Genomic DNA, 18228 nt, shown 5'->3' on the forward strand with positions numbered 1-18228 from the left:
AAGTAAGAGAGTGAGAGATGGTGCCTGAGAGAGAAAGATTGTGTGAGGGAGTGTTAGTGTGAATATGAAAGAGAACTGAAAAGAGAGAGAGAGAGAGAGAGAGAGAGAGAGAGAGAGAGAGAGAGAGAGAGAGAGAGAGAGAGAGAGAGAGAGAGTTTAGAGAAAGTAGAGACAGTGTGGGAAAGAAAGCCATATTAGAGAAAGAAAATGTGAAAAATTATCTGATAATTTTTCCTTTCGACAAGACAATTTCTCTCTCTCTCTCTCTCTCTCTCTCTCTCTCTCTCTCTCTCTCGCGTCTCTTTAAATTTCTTTCTCTCATGTCTCTTTTTCTCTCTTTCTCTCATCTCTCGCTTCACTCTCTTCCTCTCATCTCTGTTTTTCACTCTCTTTCTCTCATCTTTCTCTTTTCTCTTTCTCTCATCTCCCTTTTTCACTCTGTCTCTCATCTCACTTTTTCTCTCTCTTTTTCTCATCTGACATTTTCTCTTTCTCTCATTTCTCATATCTCTCTTACCTCTCATCTCTCACTCTCTCTTTCTCTCCTCTGCTCTCTTTTTCTGTCACTCTCTTTTCCTTACTCTTTAATTAATCACATATTCATCTTTCTTTCAATATTTTTTCTCATTTTTTTCTCATTTTTTTTCATTCGAGAGCATGACTTCTAAAATTCCAAATCGTTTTTTCGAATTTTGAGTGAAAATTCTTTAATATATTTTACGTATTACCTTCCATTTAGCGATTTATTTTCTGTTTTCTTTTTATTTTATTTTTTACTTATTTTTTTTATCCAATATAATTTTTAATGTCTATTCGAATTTTATCTTTGACTTATTGAACATTGTAATTCTTTTTTTTTTCTTTTTGTTTATCTTCTGTCTTCTTTTTCTTTCTTTCTTTCTTCTTTATTAGTGACTTTTTTCCTTTACCTCTTTCTCCTTTCCTCGATACCCAGCCAACTTAATCAATCTTTTCTCAGTATCATCATTTTTTTTTGGAGTTCTCGTATTATTATTATTATTATTATTATTATTATTATTATTATTATTATTATTATCATTTCTGCTACTATCGTCAATATCTTCTTCCTCTTCTTCCTCCTTCACCTCCTCCTCCTCCTCCTCCTCCTCGTCATCATCATCATCATCATCATCATCATCATCATTATTTTCCATTATATTTAGGCCATAATTTGCTAAGTATCTTCCTTTTCTCCTTCACCTTTTATGCGTTTCTTTTCTATCATATCTTCTTTTCTAATTTTTTAATCTAAGAAAACCTGATCCTTATTTTCCAGTTCTACTTTCATTTTTTTAATCTGCCTTAATTTCTCCTTCATTATTACCCGTCTCCTCCCCTCCCTCCCTCTCTGTACCTATTCTTACCTATTATCACATAGTTTCTGTCTATGTATATTTAAGTTCCCTTTGTATGTATATCTGTTCTTGCATATATATTATTCTTACCTCTCTACATATATAATCTTTTTCACATATAATTCTTTCATATAGCATTGTTTCTTCTTTTTCTACATACATATATATCTTCTTGCACATCATGATAATTCCATATATATATAATTTATCTTTACACCTATATATATAATCTCTGTAAACATCATAATACTCCTATATATAATCATTTCATATATAAATCCACATACATATATACTTCTTCATATATATATTTTTTTACCTCTCTAAAAATGATATGGCTTTTTAATTCACTGATCACCCCTACCCTTCCCCCCAACACCAAAACCTTCCTCTTCTCCCCCCTTTTCCCCCCTCCCCCTCCCCTCCCCCCTTCTCCTCCCCATCCAAGAGTGAAGTTCAAGACTCCCGGCAGCAGGTCAGGTCATCCCCAGGTCAGGTCAGGTCAGGTCAGGACAGGTCAGGCGGCTCTTTAGAAGTAGTAGTCGTGTGCCAATCCTGTCAGCCTCTTCTCACCTTTCGTGTGCTCGACCACGTGCTTCACCTGGGAGAGAAATGAAAGGTCAGGTGAGGTCAGGTCAAGGGAAGTTAGGGCAGAGGGAGGTCAGGTCAGTGGAGGTCAGGTCAGTGGAGGTCAGGTCAGTGGAGGTCAGGTCAGTGGGTCAGGTCAGTGGAGGTCAGGTCAGGGGAGGTCAGGTCAGGGGAGGTCAGGTTAGGGGAGGTCAGGTCAGATGATAACGTGTCTAGGCTGTCTCGGAAAGAAGAAAGGAGATTAGAAGAAAGAAATGGAAGTCAGGTTATATATGCAATTAGAAAAGGTCAATTGATGTGTATGGAATGATCAGGAAGGGGTCAGCTGAGGTCAAGTGGGGTCAACGAGAATCTGGACTAGCTGTGGGAGTCAGGTGAAAGATTGAAAGGCCTAGCATGTAAGTCAGGTCACGTGCTTTATTGGAAGGTAGGTCGGGTAATACTGGGGCTCCGGGGAAAGGTCAGGTACACGTTAAAGGTAAAGAGATAAAGGAAAGGCGAGGTCATGGCTGGAGAGAGAGGTAAGAGAGATAAAAGGAGAGATAAAAGAGGTAAGAGAGATAAGAGGCAAAAGAGATAAGAGGTAAAGAGATAAGAGAGGTATGAGAGATGAGAGATAAGAGAGGTGAGAAAGATAAGAGGTAAGAGAGAGAGAGGTAAGAGAGATAGAAGTAAGAGAGATAAGAGGTAAGAGAGATAAGAGAGGTAAGAGAGATAGAGGTAGGAGAGATAAGAGGTAAGAGAAAGAGAGGTAAGAGAGATAAGAGGTAAGAGAGATAAGAGATAATGGAAAGGCGAGGTCGTGGCTGGAGAGAGAGGTCAGGATGGAGAATGACAGGCTGACTTAGGATAATTTCTCTCTCTCTCTCTCTCTCTCTCTCTCTCTGAACTAAAATTTGAGGATGGAGATGGACAGAATGACTCACGATTACGTTTTTCTCTTAACTAAAAATCTGAGGGCGCCTGGTGTTTTAGTGGGCCCGGACTCTCAATCCAAGGACGAATTTCTTAGTTTTTCTTTCTCACTACTTAAATACGATATACATTTACAAGTACAGCATCAAAATTTAAGTATTACACGGGACAAACTTAAGCAAATATAGTTTTTTTTTATAATAGGCATAGGATAGTCACTGCTTAATAGTACAGTTCTCTTTGTAATGTGGTAATTATTTAAGTAGAAAGTTAGTTATTAGGGGGAAATAATTACTAAGAATTATTAAGTAGACGACAGCCCAGTTATTCTTTATTAGTTATTATAGAGGGATAAGTAGAGTTATGTATTAAGTAAGCAGACGATGCCCCACTTATAACTGTGACGAATGACACTTATAACTGGCACGAATGGCACTTATAACTGACGAATTACACTTATAACTGACGAATGACACTTTTGACTGACGAATGACACTTATAACTGTGACGAATTACACTCATAACTAGGACGAATTACACTTATAACTGTGACGAATGACACTTATAACTGTGACGAATGACACTTATAACTGTGACGAATGACACTTATAACTATGACAAATTACACTTATAACTGTGACGAATGACACTTATAACCGTGACGAATGACACTTATAACCGTGACGAATGACGCTTATAACTGGGACGAATGACACTTATAATTGGAACGAATGACACTTAGAACTGGGACGAATGACACTTAGAACTGGGACGAATGACACTTAGAACTGGGACGAATGACACTTATAACTGGGACGAATTACACTTATAACTGGGACGAATGACACTTATAACTGGGACGAATGACACTTAGAATTGACGAATGACACTTAGAACTGACGAATGACACTTATAACTGGGACGAATGACACTTATAACTGGGACGAATGACACTTAGAATTGACGAATGACACTTAGAACTGACGAATGACACTTATAACTGCGACGAATTACACTTATAACTGACGAATTAATCTCTTCAACCCGACGATGTGTTATTTTCATTTATTACTGCTACTATAAGGCGAGTTTCTTCAGCTTGGAGGAGCGCCTTGAAGTGAAGAGGTTAAGAAATTCTCAGTCTAGCAAATATAGATTAAAAAAACGTATCTTTAAGTGTGGTAAATATAGTAAACACACACACACACACACACACACACACACACACACACACACGGAAATAAAAACAGAAAAAAGTCATGGGGTTGAAGTGGTTTAAGTGGCATGGTGGAGTGACAGACGTAATGCAAACAAAGCCACTTTTCTCGGTCTTGTCGCCTCTCCACTTTAAGAAAGATGCACGGGATGTCAGAAGTTACCCTCCATGCCACACTATTATTTACAGACTAATTTAACACACACACACACACACACACACACACACACACACACACACACACACACACACACACACACACACACACACACACACACACACACACACACACACACACACACACACACACACACACACACACACACTTCACACAAACACACACACATATATATATATATATATATATACTCTGATTTTTTTTGTTATTTTTTTTTCCCGATGTAAGCCTCCATTTCCAGCTTAGTTCATTTTCAGCTAACACAGCTTTTCCATTTTTTATTTGTCGTAGAAGGTCTAAGGAAAGTCTAAGGAAAGTCTAAGGAGAGTCTAAGAGAGTCTAAGAGAGTCAAGAGCGTCCTAAGGGAAGTCCAGAGAAGTCAAGGGAAGGCTTAGGAAGAGCACGGAAGTCTAAGAATTGTCTCAGAGTCAAAAGAAGTCCAAGGAAAGTTAAAGAAAAGTCTGAGGAAGTCTAAGGAAATCTAAGAAGGTCTAAGGATAGTTCAAGGAAAATCTGAGAAAGTCTAAGGAAATCTAAGAAGGTCTAAGGATGATTTGAGGAAGTGTCAGAAAGTCTAGGAAGCAGGATTATTCAAGGAAGACACAGGAATTCTACGAAGGTCTAAGGATCATCTAAGGAAGTCTAAGGATCATCTAAGGAAGTCTAAGAAGGTCTAAGGATAATCTAAGGAAGGCTAAGGAAAGTCTAAGGAAATTTGACCTTAATATTCGCATGAGCAAGGAAAAATAATTGGAAAAAAGTGCTAAACTGAATCTGCAAGCCGCCTCAGAGGTCACGTCACTCTGTCTCTAATTTCTAAGCAAGACTAGAGATAAGAAAGTGAGGTTAGTTTTGGCCATTTTGATATGATGGCTGTTTTTTTTAATTATTATTATTATTATTATTATTATTATTATTATTATTATTATTATTATTTATTATTATTATTATTATTATTATTATTATTATTAATTACCACTACTGCTAGTACTACTACTACTATTGTTGCTACTACTACTACTACTACTACTCTTACAACTACCTTCACTAATGTTACTACTACTACTACTACCGGTACAACTACTACTACTGCTGCTGCTGCTACTACTATTGCTACTACTATAATCATCATCATTTTCGTCATCATTATTAATCTTTTTCTCATCATCATCATTATTATTGTTATTGTTATTATTATTATTATTATTATTTTTCTCTCTCCAGACGATTTTATTCAGCTTAGGAGTGGCTTTTCAAACTGGAGGGCTTAGATACCGCCTTCATTAACCCCTCCAGTAATGAGATATTTATTAAGATGAATAAAATCGTCTGTTTTTTCAAGAATAAACTATAGAACAGTCGTCGTACAAAAAAGTTAAAATAATAATAATAATAATAACAATAATAATAATAATAATAATAATAATAATAATAATAATAATAATTGTAGTAGTAGTAGTAGTAGTAGCAATAGTAGTAGTAGTTGTAGTAGTAATAGTAATAGTGGTAATGATAATAATAATAATAATAATAAAATAATAATAATAATAATAATAATAATAATAATAAAAATAATAATAATAATAATAGAAATAATAACAAAAAGAACCAGTCAGGGGCAGCTTCATTTAAAAAAATAATTAAATGTTTTAAAAAATCCAAATCACTCTGACCTTCAAAAATAAAAATCACTGTGAAAGTTAAAATTATGGCAGAAATTAAGTATATAAAAAATCATATGGACCTGCTGCCAAAATTTTCTAATAGGATAGAATAGGTCACCATTATTATATATTTGGAAATCTAACTTTGACCTAAAACTGCCATCTCTCCATCTTGAAATGCTGAGATGTGACAATAGAGTAACGCTAGAATATGATGCTAGTCACGAAGAAGTGTTGTGGAAAGAGTGTAGCGCTGTATAGAGTAAGAACAGAATATGGCGCTAGTCACGAGGAAGTGCTGTTGGGAAGGATGTAGCGCTGTATGGAGTAAGACTATAATGTGGTGCTAGTCACGAAGGAGTGCTGTTGGGAAGGGTGTAGCGCTATATAGAGTAACAAGTGAATATGGTGCTAGTCACGAAGAAGTGTTGTGGGAAAGATGTAGCGCTGTATAGAGTAAGAATATAATATGGTGCTAGTCACGAAGAAGTGTTGTTGGGAAGTATGTAGCGCTGTATAGAGTAAAATATGATGCTAGTCACGAAGAAGTGTTGTGAGAAGAGTGTAGCGCTGTATAAGAATAGAATGTGGTGCTAGTCACGAAGAAGTGCTGTGGGGAAGGATGCAGCGCTGTACGTAGTAAGACTATAATATGGTGCTAGTCACGAAGAAGTGCTGTGGGAAGGATGTAGCGCTGTATAGAGTAAGAATGGAATATGGCGCTAGTCACGAAGAAGTGCCTTGGGAAGGGTGTAGCGCTGTATAGAGTAAGAATAGAATATGGCGCTAGTCACGAATAAGTGCTGTGGGGAAGGATGAAGAGCTGAGAATTTGATATAGTTCTTTCGCCTAAACTTGGGCCAGATTTTCTTCCTTTGGCAGCTTATTTCACGTAGCTCAGTGGCAGGGACAGACAATAGTGCGGCTCTAGGTCCACTCCACAGCACTTCCTCGTGTCTAGCATCCTATTCTTGTGTTAATTTATTGCCAAAACTCAGCATTCAAGATGGAGAGATGGTAAATTTAGGCCAAGTTAGAGCAAATAAAGAAAAAAAAAGAAAAAAGAAAGAAAGAAAAGAAAAAAAATAGTCAACTCTGTCGGAGGGAACTACACTAAAATTCTCATTCTGACAAGAGGCTGCGTAACACATTTTCTTTAGCGATTTATTTTGCCTATTACGCCTTAACAGTTTCTTTTATGCTCTTTATATTGACCGAATTTTTACACCTTTTGCGTTCAGGAGGATACTGAAGTGGACTCTAGAGCATAAATCGCCTTGAAAATGGGGTTACAATACCTCCAAAGCCAATGAGAATAAGACAAAATACTGTATACAAACCATCATCCAGTATGTGCACTATCGGGTCCCAGTAAAAAAAAATAGATAGATATGAACAGGGAAAGCACAACGCCGAGAAAGCTTCAAAACTGTTCATCAGGAGGGCAAAATTGAACCAAAGCAATAACAGGGTGAACATGCTGAACCACACAGGTACACTAGGACGCGAGGCAGGTAATACTGGATAAAAAAAACACGTATGATAAAAGCTGAGTCCGCCAGGGTGTGAGAGACCTCCTAATTACTCACCTGTAATTATATATTGGATGTAATTAGCCTGCATCCCACGTTAGGGAGTGCAGTCAGCAGGGATAAGGAAATGCCAGGTATATGCTATCATGTTCACTTGCTTTAGAGAATAAAAAAAAATAATAAACAGATAGATAGATTGATAGATAGATAGATATAGTGATAGATAGAGTGATAGATAAAATAAATGGGGTCTTGTCCTCTACAGTTTGGCGCACTCGCTTTTCAAAATACAGGGCAGAGAGTACGGTATAAAACGTGCATATGAAAACAACTTTGAATGGAAGCCTGGGGAAGATGGAAGGACAGGATGGGAGAGGATGGGAGGAAGGAAGAGGAAGGTAGTATAGGATGGAGGAAGGAGGAAGATGGGGAGATGTAGAGTAGAAGAGGGTGACAGGGAGGAAGAAGAGAGGGAGACAGAAGAGAAGGGGGTGAGAGGAAGGAAGAAGAAGGAAGAGGAAGAGACAAGGAGGGAGAGGAAGGAAGAAGAAGAGAGGGAGAAATAAAATAGGAAAGGGTGAGAGGAAGGATGAAGAGGAAGGGAGAGGAGAAGGGTGGAGAGAAAGGTGAAGAAAATGAGGGAGGGAGAGGAAAGAAGAGAAGAAATAGGAAGGAAAGGAAATAGGTAGGGAAAGATAAGGAAGAATGGAGAGAGAGAGAAAGAAGAGGAAGGAAAGCAAAAGGGAGAGAAGGGAGAAGAAAATGAGGGAGGAAAAAGAATGATTAGAGAGGAGGAACAGGAGAGGGTTAGGAGATGAGAAAGGAGATAGGAAGAAGAAGAAGAAATTAATAATAAACAATGAAGGATTATTGGAAGAAAAAGGAGAAAAGAAATTAAAGACGATTTTAAAAAGTAGAAAAGAAATGGGAAGGAGGGAGAGATGAAAGAAAGAGGGAAGGAGATATTGGAAAAAAAAAAATTAGAGTTAGAGTGAGAGAGGAAGTAGGGAGTGTGTGTGTGAGAGAGAGAGAGAGAGAGAGAGAGAGAGAGAGAGAGAGAGAGAGGAAAAGGTCATGGAGGGAAAATCAAGAGGAAGGCACAGAGAAAGTTAAACACAAGGCCAGTCAGAAGGATAGACAGATAGACAGACAGGAAGACAGACAGACAGATAGATAGATAGACAGATAGATAGATAGATAGATATTGATTGGGCGTATCTTAGGTGGCCACAGAATAATGAAGACTGAGAGAGAGAAAAAAAGACAGACAGAAAAATATAGCAAAAAATATACACAAAAATATGAAAAAAAAAAAAAAAGGGATAGAGGAAGAAACTGATGAGAAAGAAGAAAGAAAGAAGAGAGAGAATTGGAGAGAAAAGAGAGCTTGGTGTGGATCGGGAAGCAGGTAGATAGACAGATAGACAAAGAGATAGATAGGTGGATAGATAGACAGGTAGATAGACAGTGGGGTCGGGGGGGAGGGCAGCCAACTCACATGTACGTACGGACGACACACAATCCACGGTCCGTTCTTAGTGGTTGGCGGTCCCTTCCTTTACCTGGTCATCTGCTACGTGTCCGAAGCATATCATTGGATCCTTGAAGTACCCGCACAGCTGAGATGACGAGCGTGGTGGGGGGAGGGAGGGGGAGAGGGGTGGGGAAGGGTGGGGGAGGTTGGGGAGAGAGGGAGGGAGGTGGGACATGGAAAGAGGAAGGGTAGGTTGGGGAGTGATGAAGGTGAGAGGTTAGGATGAAGTGTGGGAGAGGGGAAGAGGAGTGGGGAGAGGGGGTGTGGGGGTGTGGGGGTGGGAGAGGGAGAGGGGCAGGTAGGACAGGGAAAGAGGAAAGGAGGGTTGGGGGTTGGGGAATGGGGAAGGGGGTAAGATATGATGGGATAAATGAGGGAGAGGGCAGATGGCGAGAAGTGGAGGTGGCAGAGAGGGAGAGAGATGAAGGTGGGGATGGCGAGGCAGAGAGGGAGAGGGGAAGGGGAGAGGAAGAGAGGATGGGGTAAGTGGGGGAGATGGGAGAGGGGAAGAGGCGAGGAGAAAGGGTTTTTGAAGGAAAAATTGGGGGAGAGGGTGAAGGGGAAGATTTGGGAGAGAGAGGGGGAAGGAAGAAGGGTTGGAGAGAGGAAAGGTAAAAGGAAGGAAGGAAGGAGGAAAAGGTATGAGAGAGTACGGCAGGAAAAGTTGGAATGGTTGGAGGGGTGAAAAGGAAGGAAGGAAAGCGTGAAGGAAATAACAGAGGAGATGCGAGGGAGGGCAGAAGGGCAGAGGAAGAAGAAGGGAAGGCATGAAGGAAAGCAGGGGAGGAGCGCAGGGGATGGGAGGGGGAAGGGAAGGATGGCGAAGGAGGAAGAAGGAAACGTGGAGGGTGGTAGGGGGGGTAGGGAAGAATGAAGGAAGGAGTGAGTAAAGAAAAGGAAGGAGGAGAATAATAAAGAGAGTAGAGGGAGGGGTTTAGAAGGGGGGCATGGAGGGGAGAGGACAGGGGAGGGTATAAGGAAGAAAGGAGGGAGGGAGGGAGGGAGGGAGGGAGGGAGGGAGGGAGGGAGGGAGGGAAGTGAGGAGGGAGATAGGAGATACAGAAAAAGAGGGGACATAAGAGGAGAAGGGTAGACATAAAGGAAGGGAGAAAAGAGATGGAGTAGGGGGGACGGGATAGTGATAGGAGGGTAGGAAGGAGGAGAAGGGAGAGAATAGGGACGAAGAAGGTAAGGGAGAGAGGGGAGAGGAAAGCAGAAGGAGAAGGAAGAGGGGCAGGAGAGAAAGGGGGATGAAGGGATAAAGAGTAGGGAAGATGTGAGGGAGGAGGGTCGCAGAGGAGGGTAGGAAAGGGTTAGTAGGAGGACAGGGGGAAATATGGGATGGATGGATGGAGGGAGGGGGTAGGAAAACAGGGAGGGAGGGAAGGGAGGGAGAGGTAGGTGGGGAGGGAGGAAGGAGAGATTAGGAATACAGGGAGGGAGGGTAGGGAAAGAGGAGGTAGGGAGGATGGAGGGAGGAGGGGAAAGGAAAAAATAAACTCATTAATATTATTCCACACTAAGTATTCTCAGTATTCAATTCCCTATTTCTGTGATCCTTCAAAAGGCTAGTGGTTATTATTATTATTATTATTATTATTATTATTATCATTATTATTATTATTATTATTATCATTATTATTATTATTATTTTCACCAATATTGTTGTTGCTGTTGCTGCTGCTGATGATTTGTATGGAAACGTGTGTGTGTGTGTGTGTGTGTGTGTGTGTGTGTGTGTGTGTGTGTGTGTGTGTGTGTGTGTGTGTGTGTGATATGTGGCATGGTACTGTACGTGACTGGCAGTTTTGCACGTGTGGCGTGACAGAGAGAGAGAGAGAGAGAGAGAGAGAGAGATAATGTGATATAGTTTGCAAGATAATGAAAGAATATTAAGTGTGCATCATATTCCTAAAGTAATATAAAAATGAAGAATGTGGTTGAGTGGTGGTGGTGTGGTACTCATTGGCAGGACTGGTGTGGTGGTGGTATAGACGTGTGGTGCAGGGACTGGTGGTATTAATGTGGTGGGTGTAGAGATAGTGGTATTGGTGTGGTGATGTGGTGTGGTGGTGTTGGTGTGGTAGTGTTGGTGTGGTGGTATAGGGGTGGCAGTGACGTGGTGTTGTGGTATTATGGGCATAGTGTTTTGTATAGGCACGTAGTGGTGATGTAATGGTGGTTTGGAAATTGCGGAGAGATGAATTGTATGGGGGTGGCAGGATGTACTGGTGTAGCTTTAGATGTGGTGTGGTGTAGTGGTATTGCTGGTATAAGTGTAGAAGGGTGTATCTTAGCCTAATATCCAAGGAGGGGGGGAGGAAAGGGGGAGAGAGAAGGGGGGGACGCTCACACCAATTCACAATTCTAATCAGTTTGGTGCTGGTATGATTTTGTGCAGGTGTATGGAAGCTGGTGTAGGTGTAGCAGAGGTGTAGCGTGGGCATGGCATCCTTCACGGGGGTAGAGGAGGGGGGAAGGGGGCAAGGGGGGTGGAAAAGGGGGGCAGAAAGGGGGCCCACCAACTTACAGTCTTAGGCTCCTGTCTATGGCGTCGCACTACCTGACAGCATAAGCCACGGGTGACGTCACATTCAGAGCTTGAGGCGCAGGGTTCGTCTGCCAATAGGAGGCCGGGGAATCAGTGACGTCATTGAGGGAGGGTGGGGGTGGGTTTGGGGGAGAAGTGAGAGAGCGCGGGGGTGGAGATGGGGGAAGGCGCTATGTCTCCTGTCGCTCTCTTTTCACCCCCACCTCTCTCTCCCTCCCTCTCCCTCTCTCTCTCCCTCCCTCTCCCTCTCTCTCTCTCTCTCTCTCTCTCTCTCTCATAATCAGCAGCGTATGAGACCCGCTCCCTGTCTTTCGTAAAGATTTATAACAGTGCTACTGGAGGGGTTATATTATCTCTCTCTCTCTCTCTCTCTCTCTCTCTCTCTCAGTATACAGTCCGTCCTCTGTGTTAATTATGACAGCCTTTTCATTGACCCTAATCTCTGCCTTTCCCTGAGAGAGAGAGAGAGAGAGAGAGAGAGAGAGAGAGAGAGAGAGAGAGAGAGAGAGAGAGAGAGAGAGTACTAACATACTTTCATTTACACTTACACATATATCCACACTTATTTACACTCCTCTCACAATTCTCTCCCATTTATTATACTTTCCTTGCCTGTAAATAACACAGTGTATTCAGCATCACGGCACCATAGAGATTCCTTTATAATTTACTCTCATTTACATTTATATGTACAAATGTGGGTGCTCTCATGATTTACACTTACTTTCGCCTTTATTTATATTCATTTAAACCCTTGTCTTAATTCTTCCTACTTAAATGTCAACAGGATGAGACACCCAAGAATATATTTATAGGGAACTTACATATAAATTCCTTGGTAATTTTCACTTGTTTACAGCCACACTTACATTTAGCCACACTTATTTATAACTACACTTAATGCACACTTATAAGTATGTTGTAGAAGAAGACACTTAGAAAATCCTTATTACTTAAATACATAACATTGTGGGTTGCTATACTCTTTTTACTCTAACTTGGCCTAAAATTCCCATCTATCTATCTTGAATGCTGAGTTAGAGCAATAGATTAACACTAGAGCCCTATTTCTCGTCGGGTAAGGAAGCTCCCTAACACCTCTTCCTTAGCGATTCATTTTTGGGTATGGGTGCTTAGTGTCCCTTTTAGTACGTTGTTTATGAAAAGTATGGCGATATTGGCGGGATTTAAGTAACACTGAAGAGGAAAGACGGGGGTAATTAGCAAAATAATTCACTTAGGAAAAGGTGTTAGGGAGAATACGGGACTTGAACAATAGGCTAGTCACGAAGAAGTGCCATGGAACGTATGCAGAGCCGTAACACTGCCTTTGTCTACCACTGAACTACGTGGAAATGAACAGAGCGAAAGTTTGAGTCGAGTAAAGATGAAAGTAGTGATAAAGGAAACTTAAAAATGTACCCCCCCTTCTTCTACCTATCTACGCAAATTACCACTAATCTACTCCCCTTTTTATCTATCTATCTACCCTTCTAATCTACCTATTAATCTACTGCCCTTTTTATCTATCTGTCTACCCTTCTAATGTACCAATTAATCTACTCCCCTTTTTTATCTATCTTTCTGCCCTTCTAATCTACCGTGAGACTTACTGTAACCCTTCTTGCTCGTAAACATGACACAGTAGCCGAGGTCACAGTAGTAGCCAGCGCCGCAGTCCGAATCGCCGATGCACTCCGCTCCCTCACGCTGGTTCAGAGGGTTCATGCACGACCCCGAAGCTGCAGGAGACGTAGATTATACAGACGTTGAGGTCCCAGGGAGGAGGTGGGGATGGAGGGTTGAGATTGTGGTGGTGGTGGTGGTGGTGGTGATTGTAGGATACGTTATGGAAGTTGAGTTGGAGTAGGTGTAGTAGTAATAGTAGTAGTAGTAGTAGTAGTAGTAGTAGTAATAGTAGTAGTAGTAGTAGTAGTAGTAATAGTAGTAGTAGTAGTAGTAATAGTTGTGGTAGTAGTAGTAGTAGTAGTAATAGTGGTGGTGGTGGTGGTGGTGGTAGAAGTAGTGGGTAGGTAATAGAGAGAGAGAGAGAGAGAGAGAGAGAGAGAGAGAGGAGGAGGAGGAGGAAAAAATCAATAACAGAATTAAAACAGCAACTGATTACACATCCATCAAAATCAATATATTGCTAATGAAGAGGAAGTATAAAAAAAAGAAAGAAAAAAAATAGGACACTGGTTTTGCCTTTTTTTTTTTTTTTAAAGACATTTCTATTAGACACGTAATTGCTTCTTAATTTTTGGAAATAAATGATAAATGTCTCAATTTTATATACATTCCATACAAGAATTCACATAGCCAGCTTTATACATACACATTCATTGCACACACACACACACACACACACACACACACACACACACACACATACATATATACTCACAAAAGCCATCGGATTGAAATGCTTAACACCCAGCTTGGTGATCCTCGTGCAGGTGATAGGTCCTCTTCCCCTGTAGTTACGTGTGGGCATGAATAACTACAGGGAAGTGTCACCTGCACCTGAGTCACGCCAGGTGTGATTACAAGGCCAGGTAATTAGGTTTGGGGGGGAAGGACCTTGGTGGACTTAGAGTGGGTAAATATTTCTGAGGTTTAATACTGTACTGTACTCCTTTCATTCTAACTTGGTCTAAAATTACCATCTGTTAATCTTGAATGTTGTTTTATTTTTATTTATTTATTTATTTTTTTGACCTTGGATTTGGTATGGGTCACTGTTTCAGAGCCTTAATATATTGTTACTGTACTCCTTTCACAATAACTTGGCCTAAAACTCCCATCTCTCTGTCCTCAATGCTGCCTTTTATTGCTTTCTGGGAGGACCTTGGAGAAATTGGAATGCTTCTCTTTTTCTGTACTTAATATCGAACTCATACTCTCTTTTCTCATTCTAACTTTTGCCCTCTCTCCATCTTGAATGCTGAGTTGTAATAAAATAACACTAGAATATGATGATAGTCACGAAGAAGAACTGTGGAAAGAATTCAGTGTTACAAAAGGATGAAAATCTGAGGTTGCATTAGGAACAACAACAACTTCTGCCATTCTAGAGATCAGCTAAGGTGCCGTCTAATATTCTTCAGTAAATCAAGACAAAATATCGACAGTGTCTTAGCAGAAAACCAGACTGTTGTAAAATGAGAAAAAAAAATATTGGAACCCGCTTACCAAAAATACTGTGAGAGGAAAGTTACACGGAAAATGTTGGAACTGGTTACGCTCGCCCGATGAAAAATGCACCTCCCCTTCACAGCTGCGAAATCAAAGAGCTTCGTTTATTTATCACTGTCAGAATACGAATGGAAACGGCAAAAATAAACCCAAATATTGTGTTGGTTGAAAGCGTAACAGAAAACTAATCCAATTTTCTTTTTGGCACGCCAGAAAGAAAATGTGAAAATGCAATGTGAAAGTGGAGTGGCGTCTTACGTGTGAATTTCCACGTACAGAGGAGAATTTATTTAAGAGGAAGCTTTTTATGAGCTGGTGAAGTGACATAATTTGAAACTAAGGAGAAATTAGCTATACTTCCATCAACAAAAGAAGAATATACATAAACCTTTCATAGCACTAAAATTAAGGGCCATTTTAAACATATCACAAGCAACAAAATTAACCTTTGAAATAGTTATAGGTAAAAAAAAAAACGAATCCCATTTTCTGTATTACGATATCCGGCGAGTAAAAAATATTCGAGTGAGTTAGTGTTGCCCTAAGGGTGAATATCTGCCTACATTTCTGCCAGGAAGGTAATTACGGGCAAGATATATATATGTGGTGTAATATGAAGGCTGGGGGTGCAGTGAAAGAGAAGAAAGAAGGGGAAGGGAAGGCAGGAAGGAGAAAAAACTGTGAATATAAGTCTACAGGCTGGTGAGTATAGAAATTTACGTTTAATTTGAAGACCTCGGAGCACTTCTTCCGTAGCGTTTTATCTTGCGTATTACACGTTCATAATCCCTTGTTTACGTTTTTGGACGATACATGTTACTAGTCCCCCTTTTTACGTTATTTATAGCTTAAATATCGACATGGTTTTCGTCTTGGATTGTCGAGAAAGAGGTGCTTCGAAATTTCCAGGTCATCGAGACGCCATCATTGTTTTGGCCAGGGGGAGTATTCATAAAGGATCTTAAACAATTTTCACAATAAACGAGTAAATGAATCTCCATATCAGTGAATAATTATCATCAGAAATCGTACTGTGTTTTTATGTTATCTCTACTGATCGCCATAGTTTGACTGTGAAGTATTTAATGGCTGTGTGGGTGGAGAGAGTAGTATAAACAAGCAGTCTAATACATGACTTAAGCCCAAGAAAGTTTATATATAGGGTCAGAACTCATTATAATCACTTGGTGGCATAGGAGGCGTCATGTCATCTCTTCTTCGTTTTTTTTTTTTTTTAACCTTTTGTATGATATTAAAGCCGCGTTTTTGTCGTCCAAGCTGAGGGATCGGATTCGAAGCCATCTTCGGTGAAACCAAGCTGCCCCGTTCTTGTCGGCCAAAGTGATACGAAGCCGGCCCAAGCGTCTGTCATCGAAACCAAGACCGTCTTCGTATCACCCAAGCGTGGTCGGGAGCAGTCTTGGTGTAGCTTGGGGAGTGAGAGATTGGCCAGCAAGGACACATAAATGATAAATATCATGAAATTAGCATTATGTACATAAAATTAGGGTGCAGGTGGCTAATATTAACGACATATAGAGCCAGTTCAGCACAAATAACGGCTACATGTAAGTTGCATATTCGTCAAAAGATTTTCTTCGGCGAACCCCTCTGTTTACTTGGCGATTGGCACGTAATTTTTTGGTTCTACGTATCCTGGACTGTTTTTGCGGACAGAAACCAAGCGCCCCAAGGCGCGCTTCGAATCCCAAGCTTCAGCATGGACGACAAAAACACACCTTAAGGCAAGTTGTATCGAAACTAAGAATACATGAAAAGCATGAAAGATAATGTGAAGGTGGAATACGCATAGATACAAAATAAATCGCTCATAAAAAAGAGCTACGAAGCCTCCATTGTTGGCGAGAACGAGAGGAAATTGAGTTTTCATAACATCACGTTCGTATCAATATTCATTCGGCTTTCGACAAAATTTCACAAAACGAATCGCCAAGAGAAAAATGCTGCGAAGAGTCTGATGCCAACGAAAATACGAAATTAGTGAGCTTTTCGTTATTTTTCGTCGTTCGTGTCTATATTTCATTCGGCGTATGAGACATTTCGGCTTTTTAGCGGGACATCAAAGGGAGTGTTGCAGAATGTTGATTGAGGGTTTATTATGCATCTTCCCTTTAGAATATGCAATTAGTGTGTTTGTGTGTGTGTGTGTGTGTGTGTGTGTGTGTGTGTGCAGAGATGAGAGGAAAGGCCAAGAAAACAGGGACGTGAACGAGAGAGAGAGAGAGAGAGAGAGAGAGAGAGAGAGAGAGAGAGAGAGAGAGAGAGAGAGAGAGAGAGAGAGAGAGAGAGCAGCTTCTTTCTCCCAATTATCTAGCCTTTGAAGGAGACATTGGGTAATCTTGCCTTCATCTTGTCAGTGATTTTCCTTCGTTTGCTGAGTTTTTCCCTGTTTAAGAGCTGGGTGATGAGCGGTGTCAGGCGGGTGCAAAATGATAGAGCTTTTCTCCTCTCTCTCTCTCTCTCTCATTTTCCCCCGTAAAAACCCGACTAAGTGCCAGTCCAGTCCAACACCCACGCATGGCAAACCTAATATGCACACACGAACGAGAGAAAATTCGTGCGTTTCGTGATGGTTATTCATTCTTTTAATACGAAAAAATAAACTACTACTACTACTACTACTACTGCTACTACTACTACTACTACTACTACTACTGCTGCTACCACTACTACTGCTGCTACCACTACTACTGCTGCTACCACTACTACTGCTGCTACCACTACTACTACTACTACTACTGCTACTACTACTACTACTGCTACTACTACTACTACTGCTACTACTACTACTACTACTGCTACTACTACTACTACTACTGCTACTAGTACTACTGCTACTACCTCTGTTACTACTATTACTACTCCTACGCGCAGTGTTTGTTTTCGCTTTAGATGTTTGTGTTTGTTAGTATAGTGTTTATGTGTGTTTGTGTTTTGGAGGTAATGGGTACGGGTTATGTAAGGAGAAAGAGAGAGAGAGAGAGAGAGAGAGAGAGAGAGAGAGAGAGAGAGTGAGAGGCATTCTTTTCTCTTTTTCTCTTTGTCTGTTTGCTCATCTTTTAATTTATCGTCTATCTGTTTGTCTGCCAATCATTTTGTCCATCTGTCTATGCTTCATCTCTCTCTCTCTCCTTCCCCTTTAGCCTTCCCACGCATTCTCACCCTTCCTCTTCCCCTTCTCCTTTCTTACATTGTTTTCTCCCCTTCTTTGGCTCCCCTCTCCCTTCCTCTATCCACTTCCATCCATTCGCTGTCTGTCTGCCTATCTGCCTGTCTGTCTCTCTGTCTCCTTTTCACTTTCTCTCCTTCTCTCTCCTCTCATCTATCCCTACCATCATCCTTCTCCCTCTCTTTCTTCCCCTTACCCCTTCCCCTTCTTTGTCTCTCTCCTCTCCCCCCTGCAATTTCTCCCCCCTGTTCTCCTCATCCTTCCCCTTCCCTCCCCTCGCCTTCTCACC

At 40.8% G+C, this 18228-nt stretch overlaps 1 protein-coding gene across 4 annotated transcripts in view; it reads right to left on the reverse strand.

Annotated features, from left to right (window-relative positions):
• Positions 1 to 1807: 1807 nt before the first annotated feature.
• spab (space blanket) overlaps positions 1808 to 18228 on the reverse strand; it is a 91808-nt gene continuing 75387 nt past the window's right edge. For 2 of the 4 annotated variants that reach the window (XM_080279863.1, XM_080279862.1), the window contains exons 5-8: positions 13168 to 13296; positions 11534 to 11622; positions 9032 to 9088; positions 1808 to 1977 (exon numbers count right to left, since the gene is read on the reverse strand). In XM_080279863.1, the coding sequence (XP_080135989.1) occupies positions 1906 to 1977; positions 9032 to 9088; positions 11534 to 11622; positions 13168 to 13296 (347 nt within the window). In that variant the 3' untranslated portion in view covers positions 1808 to 1905. Of the gene's footprint in view, positions 1978 to 8967; positions 9089 to 11533; positions 11623 to 13167; positions 13297 to 18228 lie in introns of all 4 variants that reach the window. The other 2 variants (XM_080279865.1, XM_080279864.1) reach the window with 2 other exon arrangements.

Source organism: Coenobita brevimanus, chromosome 80 (genome assembly GCF_032717465.1).
Source record: "Coenobita brevimanus isolate Jiangsu-jjx chromosome 80, ASM3271746v2, whole genome shotgun sequence".
NCBI lineage: Eukaryota > Metazoa > Arthropoda > Malacostraca > Decapoda > Coenobitidae > Coenobita > Coenobita brevimanus.